General features: G+C 40.5%; 1 protein-coding gene across 1 annotated transcript in view; it reads left to right on the top strand.

The window, feature by feature from the left end:
• NTRK2 (neurotrophic receptor tyrosine kinase 2) overlaps positions 1 to 16,419 on the top strand; it is a 210,060-nt gene that overhangs the window by 139,833 nt on the left and 53,808 nt on the right. The window contains exon 14 of the mRNA XM_065662823.1: positions 15,498 to 15,628. Coding sequence (XP_065518895.1) covers positions 15,498 to 15,628 — 131 coding nt within the window. The remainder of the gene's footprint in view (positions 1 to 15,497; positions 15,629 to 16,419) is intronic.

Genomic DNA, 16,419 nt, shown 5'->3' with positions numbered 1-16,419 from the left:
TTCTTTCTTTCTCTTTTTTTTTCTCTCTTTCTTTCTCTCTTTCTGTCTCCGGTCTCTCTCTCTTTCTCTTCTTTCTCTTCTTTATTTTTTAACCCTGCTTTGTTTTTGTCATGAATCTAAAGTGGTGTAATCTAATTATCTTTTGATTGGAAGGAAAAACATTCCAGCAGGAAAAATGTCATACTGAAATCAGATTACTTTGAACTAATCCATAAAAAGAAATCCCTAGTCAGAAGGCACTGTCCCTGATTGCTTTGTATCACTATTTTGTGATGCTGTAATACTATTTTTATAGCATGTTGCTAGCAATTTTTTTTAATTATTATTATTTATGCAGAAAATTGATTGCTGATATCCTCTAAAAGCAAATGCTTTTTCCTGCTTGGCTGTACAGTAAAGCTGGCATTTTCCCTCCTTGGTTATGTTGATATTTTTCCTTAAAAGTGGAGAACAGTGCAATTATTTATGAATATTTGTGAAAGTTACTCTACAGCCCCAAGGTCCAAACAAGACCTCAAAGTGCAAAGCATTGTGGGATTCCTGCTGCAAATAACCTCTGCCTGAAGAGCCACTGGGGTATGGCCCCGCTCCTGTAACCTGGAGCTGGTTGGTTTGTCTATGGGTAGGTTACAGACCTGGGGCTTCACGCACAGGGTGAAGAAGGGGGGAAGGGTGTTTCATTGTCCTGCCTGTATGAGAAGGGAATCCCACAGGTTAAATTCCTTGCCCCAGCTCATGCAGGAAATCTATGGCAGACCCTGAAGTCAAGCCAGATCTCCTGCGTGGCCCTCTCAGTCCCTGACCCATCCATTCTTCCTCCATGGTATCATGTTGGTATCCAGCGCAGAAACTTCTACCAGAGGAATTTTCCATTGAGTTCTGCTGCTGATGAGTTTCTTTCTCACCAATAGGTGGAAACTGACAGCCCGGTTTCTCAGGTGACACAAGGAACGGTTCTGCCATCCCAAATGAGGCAGGAAAAACATCACACAGAACAAGGAATTTTCCATAAGAAACTGTACCATAGCAACTGAAAAAGACGTTGAAGCATATTACACTTTCTCAGCTTGTTGCAACCTGTGCTTTGATGCAACAGGACATCAGAAAAGTGAAGACTTGGGTTTTCTGGTTTTCTTTTCCTCACTTATTTCTTTGGCCAGGAAAGTGATTGCTTTAACTGGTGCTGCTTGACATAATGAATTTATTGCAAAATTGTGTAACAGTTTCACATCCGTCTCCAAAGTCCGTGCCAGAGCCTGTGTTCTGGCATGCATTGTCATGCTATAGCTGGGGAGGGTGAGGGAACTACATCCGCAAACTTCCATAAGAGATCATATGCTCTTGAAATTGTAGGACAACTAACCCAATGGGATGCAGAAATACTTCCAACAGGCTGGCAGCTGTGCAATGTGTGGCATCAAAATAAAGTTGAGTCACTGAGAAGTAGTGATAAATAAGCTAGGAAGAGTTTCTGTCTTTCTTTCAAGCACGCCCCAAATACAGTTGTCTAGTGTAACATCACCATGCAGAAACAAGTGGCTGTGATGCTGGTTTGGATATGGGCAAATTCTTGCTGTACTAGGAATAGTATTTAATTAAAATGTTGTAAAAACTCTTTAAGAGCAGTCTTTGCAGGGCAGATGCCTAGCTTGTACCTGAGCAAAGTTTAGCTTGTACCTGAGCAGCTGTAACAGGCTGTTCAGGATGAAGAACTCTAAATTAATAGGACCTAAAATGCCTAAATAAGGAAACAGGAGAAAATCTGATTACCACTACTAATCAACTGAGGTCTGGAGGTTAGTTTTCCTTTGAACTTGTGCAGGTTAGTCATCTTTCTTTTCTCCTTTTTTGGGGGTTCGTACTACACCCTGCCCATATTTATTTATATTTACACCCTCCCTTATGGCCAAGCCCATCCGCAGTTCAGTCTCGTGCTTCTCACTGGAGACAATAAAATCTATGGGGTGGATCATCCTTCTATATATCTGCAGATACGAATTGCTGGGTGGAAAGCTGCAGCGCATAGCACATTTGCTCTGTATGTACTGTCTTTTCATTTCAAACTCACAACCTGTCCAATTTCGGAGGTATTTCTGAGGCAAGATGTACCTCTTTTCTGTGAAACTGCATGTTTTAGGTTTCCCTTGATGTAAGTGGCAAGCCTATCACTGATTTGGGAAAGTTGTATCAGATTCCTACAATGTTGAGCTTGAACTAAAAGCACTGTATTGGAGCAGGAGTCATCATGGCTGTCCTTACCTGGGGCTTTCAGCAAGGTCTGTATGTTAAAGCACAGACTTCTTGAGCAGTAACAGGGACAATGCAAATTCTTTACCACTTGCTCCTAGCTATTATAGATACCTTTCAACTTGGTTAATTATGGGCAAAAATGCCTTTTAAAATAGTCTTGAGAAGAGATTTTTCCAAATGATGTTGTTTGGCTGCTTAGCTGGAATAGACCTCATTAGGATGCTATTTACCATTTTCCCCCATTTCCACAACAACTGACATTTCTAATGCCTGCTTGGCACAATATGAAGGAAAATTATTCCAGTGGCTCCTGTTCAGAAATCTGTATTTGTTTACATTTATGAAGGTGTGGAAAGGGAGCTACAGCAAGTAGTTTTGAAGTGCTGGTTGTGGTATATAAATCCCTGGGGGCCCGTTTATTTTTTGCAGGATGGTACATAAAAGACTGTAAACTAACAACATACAGACTGGAGTAAGAAAAGAATTAGGACACTTAGCTAAGCACTAGACCTCAAATTTTCTTTTGTTCACAGCAAGTCTTTTTTTCTCTTTTTTATTTTATTTTTTTTTTCCCTTAAATTAAAGGATGCTGTGGGTTTCTTAATTGCTTTCCTCAGCAGCTTCTCTTTGTGACTGTTAATCTAGGACTCCACTGATCTTCCCAGTTTACATTTTGTGAGTGAGAGCAGGACTAGTCTCATGGCATATAAGATAACACTGAAGGAAATGCCAAAGAAGCAGTAGTGTTGTAAAATTGTTTTTCAAAATGTATTTTTTTCTTCCCAGTTGCAATCATTTTTGACTGTGTTGTAATGCACTTAAACTTTAAGGAGGCCAGAATCCATAAAAATGAAAGTATTCATTGCAGCCAAATCCATATCAAAGATCACTTGAGATTTTGAGACTAAGGAAGTGATGGCAGCAAGGAGCTTGGGATGTTGTTTTCAAAATATCACAATTAAGAACTTTGATGGACATAAAACTTACACCTTACAGCTTTGTGACAGTGTCCAAATAGAAAGCAGTGAGGATTTTTAAAACCCCAACTACTATGAAACAGCTAGATAAGCATTTCTGGTCCTATTTTCTAGGTGGGGGAAAGAACGATAAAGTCATTAACTCAGCAGAGTTAAGCCTTGTAGGTGTTGTTTGCCAAAGCGCTGATGACAAATACCTTTTCACCTCTATATGTGTGTCTAGGTTTCAGAAGCAAGCAATGTTGCCTCCTTATCTGTAAGGAAAAATGCAAATCAGTAATGGTTATTTTTTGTAGTTAGAGCTTGTTATATTCTTGGAATGTAGCTGAATTACCATTCTCCTATCAAAGAAAATGTTACAAAAAGGGAAGAATAAATGTGACAGAAGCAATGGTGAAAGCAACTCACTAGCTTGTAAGTTAGTTGGGAGTTGTACATGGAAAACCACTGGGAAAACTACCCAATAAATCTTGAAATTGGTTTATAAATAATTATGTTAGCTTCTGACCCTTTCTCTTAAACTTCTGACCAGAAGGACGAGCTAGAAACGCAGACTGGAAATTGCTTGAGAACCATTCTGTGGATGTTGGACTATCAAAAGGCAAATTAGCCCTCCAGCTCTGTAGCAGGCTTTGGACTAGATCCTCCTAAAAGCAGGTCTGCACTTGCCCTTGTACTTGTACTTGTTGATGGTGGTCTTGCAGGAGGCAGCAGTTAATCAGCACTGCTTGTAAAGTGGAGTGTTAATGTAGTGTGGTGACATCTTGTCTGTAGGGCTAACAATAATGCTTAATAATAATGCAACAAAACCTAGGTGTTTTATTCGAGCACAGACGGTGTGTGTTTCGACAGACAACACCCATTTCCTTAGCTGCAAGTACCAGTTCTGAGGAACTTGAGTGAAAGATCCAGCTGTTTCACTGGTAAAAATAAAAATTATGGTAATTTTTAGTATTTCCTTTACTGTTAAGCATGTGGGGTATTGCAGTTCAACAAATGTAGCAGCCCTTTGTGTTGGTTACTGCTGCTTGAATGTTTTCTGAGTACATGAGTATATGGGCAGCTGGTATTTATTGCTCTGGGAGAGAACTTGAACTGAAGATGGAAGGGGAGAAAAAAACCTACATTTTGCCTGGTTTTGTGCAGACTGCAGTTGCTGTAAATATCATGGTGTACAGTAGTTGGAACAAACCAGTTATGTTTTTTAAAAGCAACAGTCATACAGACACTAGGTGGGAAGTGAACTTCGCTGGTCCGTGCATTTTTGGTTTCTTGCAGAGACTGCCAGAATTACATTTGCATTCATTTCAGTCTACAACAAGTATTACAGAAGATTCAGCTGTAAGTACTTTCCAAATATAAAGGGTGCAGGGGAGAAAGGTGACATCTATTAAGCTTTTACAGAATATCACGTGTAGTAGCTATCACCGTAAAATTAACTGATAATAACTGATCAGACCTACCACCTCAGTCTGCCTACGAGTGTAACACTCTTCTTTAGGTCATGTTCACTATACTGACATCGTATGCCAGATCCTGAATAAAGTTAATTCAGCCATTTCTGCCGTTATTCTTCTTGTTTGCCCTGCTATGTGTGTGTACTGCCATCACTCAAAGTTCACATCTTGCCAAAGACTGTCTCTGTATGCTTTGGGAAATATGTGTCTCAGGTATCTGCCCAGTGACCAATTCTCCAGCAACAGCGGGGCCGTGGGAGGGCATCCTTTGATTGAATCACAGCTGGCGTTTTCCTCTTTCTTGGAAGCTGACTGGAACAAAATGTTTAAACCTCTTTCTTCCTCCCTTTCCTCTTTTTTTCCCCTCCCTCTTTCTGTCTTTCACTTCCATGCCTCAAAAGGCTGTAACTGGGTTCGCTATTGTAAGTCAGCAGTAAACTTCTATGTATTTTGCTTCATTTGGGCAGCTCCTGTTCTTAAGTGACAGCTGCTTGGCTCACCACACTGTAATTATCAACTCAAAACCAAGATGCTTTTAGGTGCTGAAAGCATATTGGCAGAGACTGAACGTGTCCTCAACCTTGTCATGGGCCATGGCTTTAAAAGATCCTGTTTAGTGGTTGGTTGGTTGCGTTGTCACTTTTGGTACTGGGTCTCTGACAGTTCATTATTACAGTGGGTGCTGTGAGAAGCTGTTGTTATCCTAAAGGAGTACAGGTCTTTGGTTTTTATTAGCTGCTGACATATCACATAGTTAACTTGATAAAAGTGTCTGTGTTCATTCTTCTTCTCTAAAATAAAGTTTTATTGATATGTGGGAGGGGATTTATACATGCTAGTGAATATTTATGAAACCATTTTTTAAACAGATGTCTGAAGGGAACATTGCTGAGAAACCAACCTGTTGGTTTGTCGGTAGTGGAACCTAGGCATTCTCTGCTCATACTTTAAGCCTAACCCCGTTTGGCTTGCTGTCTGGACAAAGGGACTACACACTGACTGAGCGACTGGTTCCTAGCTGGTCTATAGCCCCAGGGGCACACAAATCATGGAATTGCCTCTGATCCATCAAAGGACAAGTGGGCTTGGGCTGTATGTTGTGCGGACTGATTGCAAGGGGCTGTATGTAGCTGAGACTTTTGCTCCCTCACCAAACTTCTTTTGGCAAAGAAGGATGTCTCCTCCTTATTTATATTAAAAGTACAGAAACATTAATTTCAACTGACAGAAGGACAGTCCAGAGTGAGTGGAAAGAGATTTCTCATATTCTCTGCTAGATCTTTTAGCTGGATGGGTTAGTTTTCATGTTACATGAAAATAACATGCAGATCCAAGAGGAGAGAAAAGAAAATATCTTTTTTTTTCCCCAAGAGAAATTATTTGGAAAAGCCCTGCTGTTCCCATTGTAAGCCACAGATTTGCTTTTCTCACTGTATCCATAGGCCAGTTTGTGTTCTGTCAGGACAATCAGAATAGGTACCTATGCTGCTGCTATTAAAAAAGGTTTGAAGTGTTCTCAAATACTGCTGAGCTATAATTTAGTGGAATTTACAGAGCAGTTCCAAGTAGGAGCATCACTGTTTGCTTTAAGTAAAGCTCAATGTGGGGGGAATGTCAGTCTTATTGCTCTGTAGGATTCGGGGAGGTTATCAGACCCTCGAGAATGATGAGAGCCCAAGCTGTAGAAACCTCATGAGCTTCACACATGGAATAATTTGTGTTGTATAAGCATATACTTTATGGTCTTGGTCCTTTAGAGGGTGCAGGATAGAAGAGCCAGGTCAGCAGAGGTGGTAATATGTGGTCTACAATAAGCAGATCTTTTAAAGCCTGGAAAATGCGGCATGTGCAATGTTCATATGGAACCAGGAAGAATTTTTTCCAATGTACGTGCAACAAGACAACAGAAAAGTCACCTTTTCTTTGCAGTTGTGGAGGACCTGATCCTGAAAAACCCGCAGCATGTTCAGTCTTGCGAAACCGTTTGTGACCGATCATTTGGGTGACTTATAAGTGAGAACTTGCAGGGCTCTTGTTTGAAGCTATTACAATGTAATAATCTTTTGACTGCATTGTGGCCCCATTAGGAGTGTCTGGCATGGCCCATCAGTAATGAGGAGTTTTCTGGGTGTACCTTGCATGCATATGTTGCCAGTTACAACAGCACTGGGAATCTGAAACTGTAACAGGGGCCAAGGGGGAAATGCCTTACGGGGACATAAGCCTCTGTAGATGGCATGCCATAGCAAAGACGTATGCCAGCCTGTCAATGAAACAAAAGCAGAGCAACAAATGCCTCACCATGGAAGAATGCAGCAATGCTGAAGGACAGCATGTCTGTGAAAGTGAAGAGCCTCTTTTCCAGGTCTGTTTACCTTTTATGATGGTTTTGCTCATCTCTCCTGTTGCATGGGGCTTTGGGGCAGTATATGGTTAGTGCTCACCCCTTGTATGTGCCCAGAGGACAGAGGGCAAACTGAGGTTCTTTCCTTTTCACTGTGCAGGAAGACTCAAGACTTGTTTTCTTTCCTTCCTGCTGATTTTGTTTCTCAGTGAAACAGGGATCTGATCAAAGGGTGATTAAGGTTTCTTCCTTTCTTTGTTTGCAATGCCCAATATCTTCATGTGTCTTTTGTGGGTCCTCCTCAGAGATAACCAAACCGGTAATTTTTCCTCTGTGTTTAAAGGACACTTATGGCCAAAACCAGGAAAAGGGGAGGTACACACAGAATCATAACGCCAACTAACCACATAGCAGCAAAGCCTTAACTGTGCAGTTAAGGAAGCAGACAGAGATTGAACCTTCCTCTGGGGGAGCTGGAGTTTACCTCAGTTGTCCCAAACAAAGTAAAATATGGGAATGCATAAGATTCAGCTTTTTCTCATGGAAAGCCACGCAGTCTACTGCAGCCTGACAGAACTGTAAAAGTTGCTCTGAAATACAACAAAAAATATTAGGAAAAGGGTAAATAATATGCTTAAAAGTGATGTGTAAAAGACTGGGTTCTGTTATGCTCCTATGATGTTTCCTCTATTGTTCCCTTTTCCTTCCATGCACAATTATCTGCAACAGAAAAGACCTACCCATCTAGCATAACAGATCAGATGCTATGCCATCTTTTAGTAAAATATTTCAGCAAAAGGTAAAGATTAAGTATGTGCTTAACTTTTATATAAAGGAATAGAAATTGGGGCTGTGATCTAAGCATGTGGTTTATTCCTTCACAGGCTTGAAAGCTGCATTTACTTTTCAAAATTCCTTTTGAAAGGCCACCAGTAAAACCCTTCTGTCCTCCCTGATATTGAGGTACAAAATAATTATTATTTTTTTTTTTTTTTAATGAGAAAAAAGCAAAACAGTGAAGCCTACATCAAAAATAGGGCAACCTCCTTTGAATTTCACCTTCATACCCACTTAGGCCAAGCTCGGTCTTTGAATGTAAGATGTTTCTTTCAGATCCTGCTTCTCAGACTGGCATGCTGGGATGCATTTCAGATTATGCCTGTATCTCTGAAAACAGAGACAGAAAAGAGTTAACGCTTTGAAGACAGTATGTTTATTAGTCCTCCTCTCCTTCAAGAGTCTATTATATGAGATATGCTTCACGGTACTTCCCCATAGTTTGTCGAACACTTCTCTTTCTGCAGCACAGAAGATCCCTGAAGGTTAGTATCATGCTCAGGGAAAGGGTTTCCTGGCCTGAGTCAAGAAAAGGGGGGTGGTGGTGAGATCATTGTCTCCACTTAACTTAAACATGGAAGCTGGACCAGATTTGCCACAATAAAATAATACTAGCAGGGGTTTTATACAGCAACTCATGCACAATACCGGTTAAGTTTTAAAATCACTAATCTTTTGGAAGAAATGCTTTGAGATTGGCATTTAAAAATTAATTGTATGCACATCTGCAAAGGTAAACTTTGGTCAAAATTCCAGCAGGTTTTTGCTTAAAGCTGATTACCTTGCTGAAAAGCTATTAGCAGGCTGAAAGCAGCATAGAAAGAGAAATGCAGAGCAATTAATACGTGATATTTATTCTGAACATTGAGCACCAAATTTAGCTTTCATTCTGATGTATCCCAATTATTTTAGCACACAACAGATCAAATCCGTATTTAATACATACTTATAAATTAAATAAAAACCAGATTCAGGTTGCTAAGGCTTGAAGGGCTTGTGTACCTCAGTTTTTGTATGCAAGGGCAAATTAATGCCTGGAAAAACTGTCAACTTCATTATTCTTGTTTTCCTGAAGGGTGAATTTAGCTCATAAGGCTCACGCATTTAAAACAATGATAGCATTATTATTGTAATTCATTATTAGGTAGCTCTTATATGACTATAAGTATCTAATCAAGTATGCCAATATGCCTATCTGTAGACAAACTAAGAGGATCTTTGCTAAGTAAAACAAATCAATTACTCTAACAAAATAGTAAAATAAAATGCCTCACCAGAAATCAAGTATCAACCCCAAAAGAAAGCAAACACTTGAATCTGAGCCAGAGAATGGCCATGCCAGCTGCAGGAAAATGAGTTTATAGTGGGCAAGAGCTGTTGTGCCCCTTCCGGTGCAGGCAAATGGGGGAGGACTGTCACCCCACCAGGACCTGCAGCCCTGTGTCAAAAAGGGAAGTCTCATTCTCAGCCAAGACAATAGAAACTGTGGGGTTTAGAGTATAGATCCTGTGAAGATTTAAGTTGTAAATGAAGCAACTGAAATGTTAAGCTGCAGCAATCACAGATTTATTTGATTTATCATCAGATGTAGCTCTTGACATCTGGGAAGTCCCTGAGAATTATGCCGTTCCTGTGAGTGTTCAAAGGTTTGCCTTTCATACGTGTCTCCAGTTCTTCCAGGAAGACCCCTGGCTGTTCAGCTTGCCCAGTAAATGTCTCCCCAAGGTTCACTTGGGGTCTGATGTGTGTGAAAAATCTGGCAAATCACTGGTGGCCACACAGGGATAACTTTTTACAGCTGTTGAATTAAACTGTTCTTATTCAAAGAAACAAAACAAAATTTAAAGTGATTCAGGAGCCATATTTGTACAGGTAATTTGACAAGACCCAAGTGTCTTTCTGACCTACTTCTTCTGTATAGGTCTTTCTGACCTAGTTCTTCTGTGAGTCCTCCATACTCAGTTTTCTATAGCCTGTATCAGCACCTTTCGTTTAGAGCACAGTACCTGAGGACCAGGTTTTCTGTCGGCCTATTTTCCTTCTGTTAAAGAGGTGTGATTTGAGTATCTACTGTGGACTATATGTATGAGAACATGCTGCTTGTTTGTTTGTGCTTACAACAGCTGGGCACTAGTCTCGCGTGAGAATTTATTGCTGCCGTGTGGTAAAAATTAAACAGCCCTGTTGCCTAGAAAATAATAAGCAATGAATTTTGTATGGGATAAATACATCAAATAATCAGAAATATACTCTCAGAACTCAGCTGGCCTATTTCTGCATGCAGGCAATGCTGGCAGGTTAAAAGTCAAAAAAAAAAAAAAGGTAGTCATTGTTGCCTTTTGTTGCCTTGTTAGAGAGTAGATATTTCAATGTGCCAAAATTCATACTCTGGCAATAGAATGCAGAAATGTAGAGAGATACTGCTACTGCAGAATCTGATAGCCACTGGGCTAGACTTGCTGTCTGCTGTTAGTAGTGATTTTGTGCTGTTAGTGATTTTGTATCCTCCTTCTATGGGATTCTCTCTGAAATTTCACCCCTCTTTTTCTGTGAATGACCAGTGCTATTCACATTTGCTGTTCTATCTGATCAATCACTCAGCCATTTACACTTCTTTTTCTTTTCCTAGCAAGATCTTAGAATAGTTGAGTCTGAACAGTTGCAAGAGAAATGGAGGGAGAAGAAATGAGAAAACTTGCAATATATCTCTCTGTGGCACCTCATGTCACATCACATGTGTTTTCTGCAGCTGCTTTTTTCTTATGCAACTGTAACTATGTCTGTAATACTATCTTGCCTGGTTACCCGCCATCTTGAAGATCCTCATTCCCTTCTCAGGGTCATGGCACAGCACATTTCATCAGGACTGTTCCAAATGTGTACTGCTAGCAAAATTTTCAACAGTATCCTAGAAAGCAGCCTCAGCAGATGATTTAATCAGATGTGCTGTGGGTATGCAGCACAACAGGATCTTCTAGTGTTAGTAGTTCAGTGAGCAGTGATTATGGAGCCTGTCTGCTGCCTGTCAGCCAGTAAGTCCCTGTTGCAGCCCCTACATAAGGACAGATCTCTCTTCTGCTTTCCGGTTTTCATAAGGCACATGGGAACACATCTGAAACTTAACGGCGCTTGTGATATTGTAATTGGGTGAGGTGTTCAAGATGAGACAAACACATGCGTGCCACACAACTGTGTAATTTTTGTGCTCTTTAGGAAACCTAGCCTCAAAAGGACCAGTGTGATCTTTGGATGTGCAGAGATAGAGAGCTGATTAAATGTTTTTGTCACAAACTTGTGGAGTGTGATACAAGAATGTGGCTTCCAGCTGGGAAAAACAACTGGAAACCACTTCTTTTAAAGGGTTGTTGAAAATTTTTCTAGAGAAGAGCTGTGAAAATTGGTGAACTGGAGAAATGTTTTCCTGGGAGGATCTTCCTTCCATCTGTTTGCCTTTTCAAGAAGGGCAAGAAGCTTGTTGATATGTATATTTAGTACTAGACCTTAAATGGCCACTCAAGGCATTAGAGAAAGCCTCCTAAAACCAAGGGAGGGAAATGCAAGGCAGGCAAGCTAAAAATGAAGAGACAATAAAGCATGCATTTTTATTAGCAATGGAAGTGATTACGCGTTAGGACAAGTGAATGGTTCAGACTTTCAAATCGAGACTGGCACAGCCATTTTCAGGAGGCAGTCTCCTGCCAAGCACAAGTCCATGGTTTAATTCAATAATATGCTCAAGTCTATGATTTAACTCAGTAATATATGTAGAAGTCCAGTTTAGGTGGTATCATGGTCACATGTGGTGGTAGATTGTTCAGACCTATTTGTGACAAAGGGGAAAACACTTTCACTCTGTCAGAGCATTTCACTTTTTATTTATGTACAGAAACATGTTAATAATCTGTACTGAGTGTCCTGCTGTCAGTGGCTTGAATCAATCACATCCACTTCAGTGAATTCAATGTGGTGAGGTGATCCTGAGTTGCCTGTTTTGCTGGGACCCATTGCAAAATGTGGTGTGACTCTCTCTTTTCAGCCTCATAGTCAAAGGTAGGTTACCTGTGGAGTGAAATCCCATGCTTCCAGATAGGGTTTGCAGAATAAGGCTTTGATGTGTCACGTCCAGTACGATGTGCTGTTGTCAGTAAGTGAATAACCCACAAGTCCAGCTCTGTTGGTGGGTTGTTTCTGAGACCTTGAGATGAGAAGAGAACCCTCTTCTGCAGTTGTGTTCCTTGTTGCCAGCCAATTCTCTGCAGTCATCTGTGAGAGCCCTGTCTTTTATGGGCACAGCTGTATGGTTATTATTTAACACCACAGCCTCTTTTCAGCATTTGCCCTTGTTTAATTTGCTCAGTCTCACTTCATATTTTATGTTTCATTTTCCTCTTAAGTGTTTGAACTAGATTTAGCTTTTATCTTATTATAATGTATTTTTTACAGTAATCAGACAAGATCTTTTAAACCAAGGAATGTATGCTCTTAAAAGTACAAATGTCAGCTCAAAGGCAATCACAATTTGAGTGAAAATGAGGAAAATACATAGCTGCCTTTAGAATGCTTGTGTATCTTTGCCTGTGAGACAATGTTATGAGACCACTTCTTTAGTAATTCAGTTATGCCACTCTCTGGCCAAATTCTGTTTTGTTTCTTCAATGTAAATCCAGGATATTCTCCTGGACTTCATCGGAGAGAATTTGCTCTAGCCTTATATTAGCTTAAAGCAGATTTTGACCTGATTTTTTTAATGTATCTTCTGCTGAAATCTACTTTCACTGAAGATCGTATCATTATGGCTGGGTCCCTGAAAGTGCTGAACAGATTTTTTTCCTCAGCTTATATTTCCATCACAAAGTATGTGTTTGATTTACTTACATTGTTCTTGTATTCAATCTCTCTGCCCATTTAGTCACATTTACTGTCATTTTTTATTTGTTTAGTAACTCGGTGCAGCTCAGAAAGGTAACAGGGATAGACAGAACGTGACAAGTTGCAAATATATTCTGCGCAGCTCTCTTCTGTAGCTTTCTGTGTTTTGGTTTTGACAGCTTGGTTTATCAGATGGGTTGTTTATTCAAATGCTTGTTTTATATAAGAGCATTTAGCAGCAACTGTAAGTAAGTGTACTACAGAGAAGTATTTGATATGCTTCTTATTTATCTTTACCATATTTTTTGTGAAATCCTCCAGGAACTTCACAAAAAACCTTCATACTGTAAGGCCAACACCAGGGTTCAAAATGGAGAGGACCCACACAAAATTCACACAAAATTCAACTGTGTTCATCACCAGGTCTTTGCAGCTGTGGAGAGGACCAAGTGAAGAGCTGCCTCTGCTGACACCAGTAGGACAGGATCTCAGCCCTAGTCCCTGTCTATGGGTTCCATGAGCATTTTTTAAGATAGTGGCAATGGCAATGTCAAGCTGAACTTCTCTAGGAAATGAAGAGAAGAATCCTCCTGGTGATGCTGGTAAAGCAGAGAGAAAGAGTTCCCCAAGAGGCAGGGTTGAATGGAAAGTTTGGCAGGGGATAGGGGTTGTACTAATTACTTAGTAAGCATTTTTTAAAGCACAGGTCATGAGCTGTGACATGCTCGTGCTGAAGTGGCTTGCCAGGGCAGCAGTCCTCCTCACATGTCTGCCTTGTGACCAGTATTAGTAGAAGCAAGGGATGCCAGTTAACTTGCGTCCATAAGGAAAATGTGTGTTTTGGTTCAGGCTTGTCTTGTGCTGACTGCATTTTGTGCTTTACTTGAAAAGCCGGTGCTGAGGAGGAGACGAAAATACTGACTGCAGGGGAGCTTCCTGGGTAGCTGGCCAAACAAAGCATGTCCATATAAATGTGTCACGATGATAAAACTTAATCTTATGTTAGACCAGACTTTGACAAGAGTAAAAATCATTGGTAACTTGCAGTCTCATTTCATGAGTACTTGACATGTGGCAATGCCCTCCTGCCTGCAGCTGCCAGCTGCAGGAACAGGAGCAGACCCTGGAGGGTCTTGTATGGCATGGGGAAAAGCCAGCTTTTACTCTTCTCCCAGAGCGTGGTGGGCCTGCTTGCATTTCTGGCTTGGGTGGGCTTGGGTTTCTGGCAGGTGCCAGCTGCATCTGATGGAGGTCTGCTCCTCGAGTGCACTGAAAGCCAGGGAGACTCATGATGGATGTGCCTAGGGACATCTCTCACTCTCCTGGCTTGCTCCAGCACTGGGCTCTTCTCACATGCACGCACACAGACGCAAAGAGCATTTATACATAGTGCTCTTGGGTTATGTTGCCATAAGCTCAGAGTGTGGGACACACCTATTTTTCTCTCATAGACTGTGGGCCCTTTTTCCAAATGCTGGTGACTGCAATGGGGACAGGCTGTGCCATTCGTTCCCACTGCAGTTACCAGCAGTAGTCCGTTTTCCATCTTTTAGTTATACAGGTAAGGTGGTTTCTTTGTAAGTGGTCAGCCAGTCAGGAACAGGCATGTGGCCAATCGTGAAGGCGGGACACAGTCTGCATCTGAATATAACCTGAATTATGGTAGGCTTCAGCCCTGATCCCTGCAGTTAAGCAACCAAGGTGAGATTAATGCCTCTGCAGAAGCCAGCTTAATGCCTGTGCACCACTATTTACTTCACTGCTTTCAATATTTAAATTGCAAATAGAATTTGTCCAGGCAGGGTTAACTTTCAGTGTTTATAAAAGCAGCTAAATGCACTGAGGTTAAATTCATCAAGAGATGCTGTCTGGTTTGTACAATTTCAGCAACACAAGCTGTCAACCCTCTTGAGCTGACCAGTTAAACTGCTCTTGAAGCTGCTTTATTTAGCTTGGATGTTGTAAATTGATAATGTATTCTAAAAAAATTGGTACAGTCTTTTAAATATTAAATCTTTTAATGGAAGCTTGTGCTGAAAGGAAAATGTAAAATCAGTTGCATAAAAATGCTCAAGGACTTTAATGTCTGAATCGATTCTGGGCAGCAACTCAACTAAAGCTCTGTCCACTATGCTGAATAAAACCTTTGTCCATCTTTTATTTCTTTTACTTCAAAGCAATACTGTTAATCATGTCTGTGAGAACAAAATTTTACCTTACTATAGCTAACTGTAGTAAGGCACAGAGAGTGAAAGCAGTTGAACAAGTGGTAAGAGTACCAGACAGTAAGATGGATTTAGTTGAAGGAGGGCACTTTTTATCTTCTTGGATTAGGTTAATTTTAAAACTTTTTGGCTTTGGAAGAGAGAGTTCAGCTGTTATTAGAGGTACAGAAATAGAAGTAATGTAAAAAAGGTTTGGTTTGCTTTCTGATTCTTCACCTTGATGTTTTAAAAAAGCAGCAGTGGCTGTTACATGTGCTCTGTAGTGGTCATCCTAACACAATGATAAATAGCCTTTTCCCTGGTGATTCTTAATTTCATGTGTTCTTTTGCAGCAAATACTTTTGCAACAAATTCTTTTACAGCTGTACTCTCCAAATATAAATGTCTTAACTCGGTCTTTTTGGACAAGGCACTAATGAGTGACACATGATTCCTTCCATGACATGTGCAACACTCTTCATGTGGCTGTAAGCATGGACCCTGTCCCATCCTGGCCTTGCAGCTCACTTATGACCTCTGTTTTGTCTTCTCTTCACAGTTGTGCAACACATCAAGCGCCATAATATTGTTCTCAAAAGAGAACTGGGAGAAGGAGCCTTTGGGAAAGTATTTCTGGCAGAATGCTATAACCTCAGTCCAGAGCAGGACAAGATCTTGGTGGCAGTGAAGGTAAAAGAATCTAAGGTTTCCATCATTAATTCATGGTTGCAACTAAAGCTATTTTATTTGTAAATAATCATGCTTGCCTATTCCATAGCCCAGTGTAACTGCTCTGATATATGTAGAAAGACTCACGAGGCTAATGGAGCGTTAAGAGAATGCAATATTTAGTCTTGCAGGGGATTATAAAATGAGAGCTGGATTTCATAATGGAAACAGGGGAAGCAGACTGTGTCACAGAGGGGCAAAATCTTGGATGGTTTATCTAAAATATAATTAGTGAAAAATAATGTATAGGTCATTAAAAATACTTGTGACACATGAGTGTCTAGAAAAATAATCAATTACTAGCTAAGGGAATAGGTTATGTGTATAATTGCTAGTCAAAGAAGGCCTTTCTTTTTCAGGCTTGTGCCATTATTTTAGTCAGCCACTGAAACTATCTGTGAGTAATTGTCATTAATATATCTGCCGAGTATGTTATACAGACTTGTGGATAATATTGTCATCTGCTGTTAAACACTGGCTGTGTGGAAATCCAGAAATCATGGTATGTCAGACCTGGAGAAGTGGCTCTTGATGATACAGCTCCAGTCAATTCTCTTTAAATACAGTCCAGAGGAGGAAGAAACTACATGAAAATAGCTGTAACCTTGAAGTTTCAAGTATACAGAATCATTTTCACATTTCTGGGGGGAGGAGGGATTAAAAAACCCAACAACCAAACAAAAAAACCTAGGATTTGTTTGTTTTTCCAAAAGGGCATAGATACATGGTGTGCTGGGAATCTAGCAAGGAGT

Source organism: Lathamus discolor, chromosome Z (assembly GCF_037157495.1).
Source record: "Lathamus discolor isolate bLatDis1 chromosome Z, bLatDis1.hap1, whole genome shotgun sequence".
In the NCBI taxonomy this organism is placed as follows: Eukaryota; Metazoa; Chordata; class Aves; order Psittaciformes; family Psittacidae; genus Lathamus; species Lathamus discolor.
The sequence above is the reverse complement of the archived record's forward strand: the minus strand, read 5'-3'. Positions and strand labels throughout refer to the sequence as shown.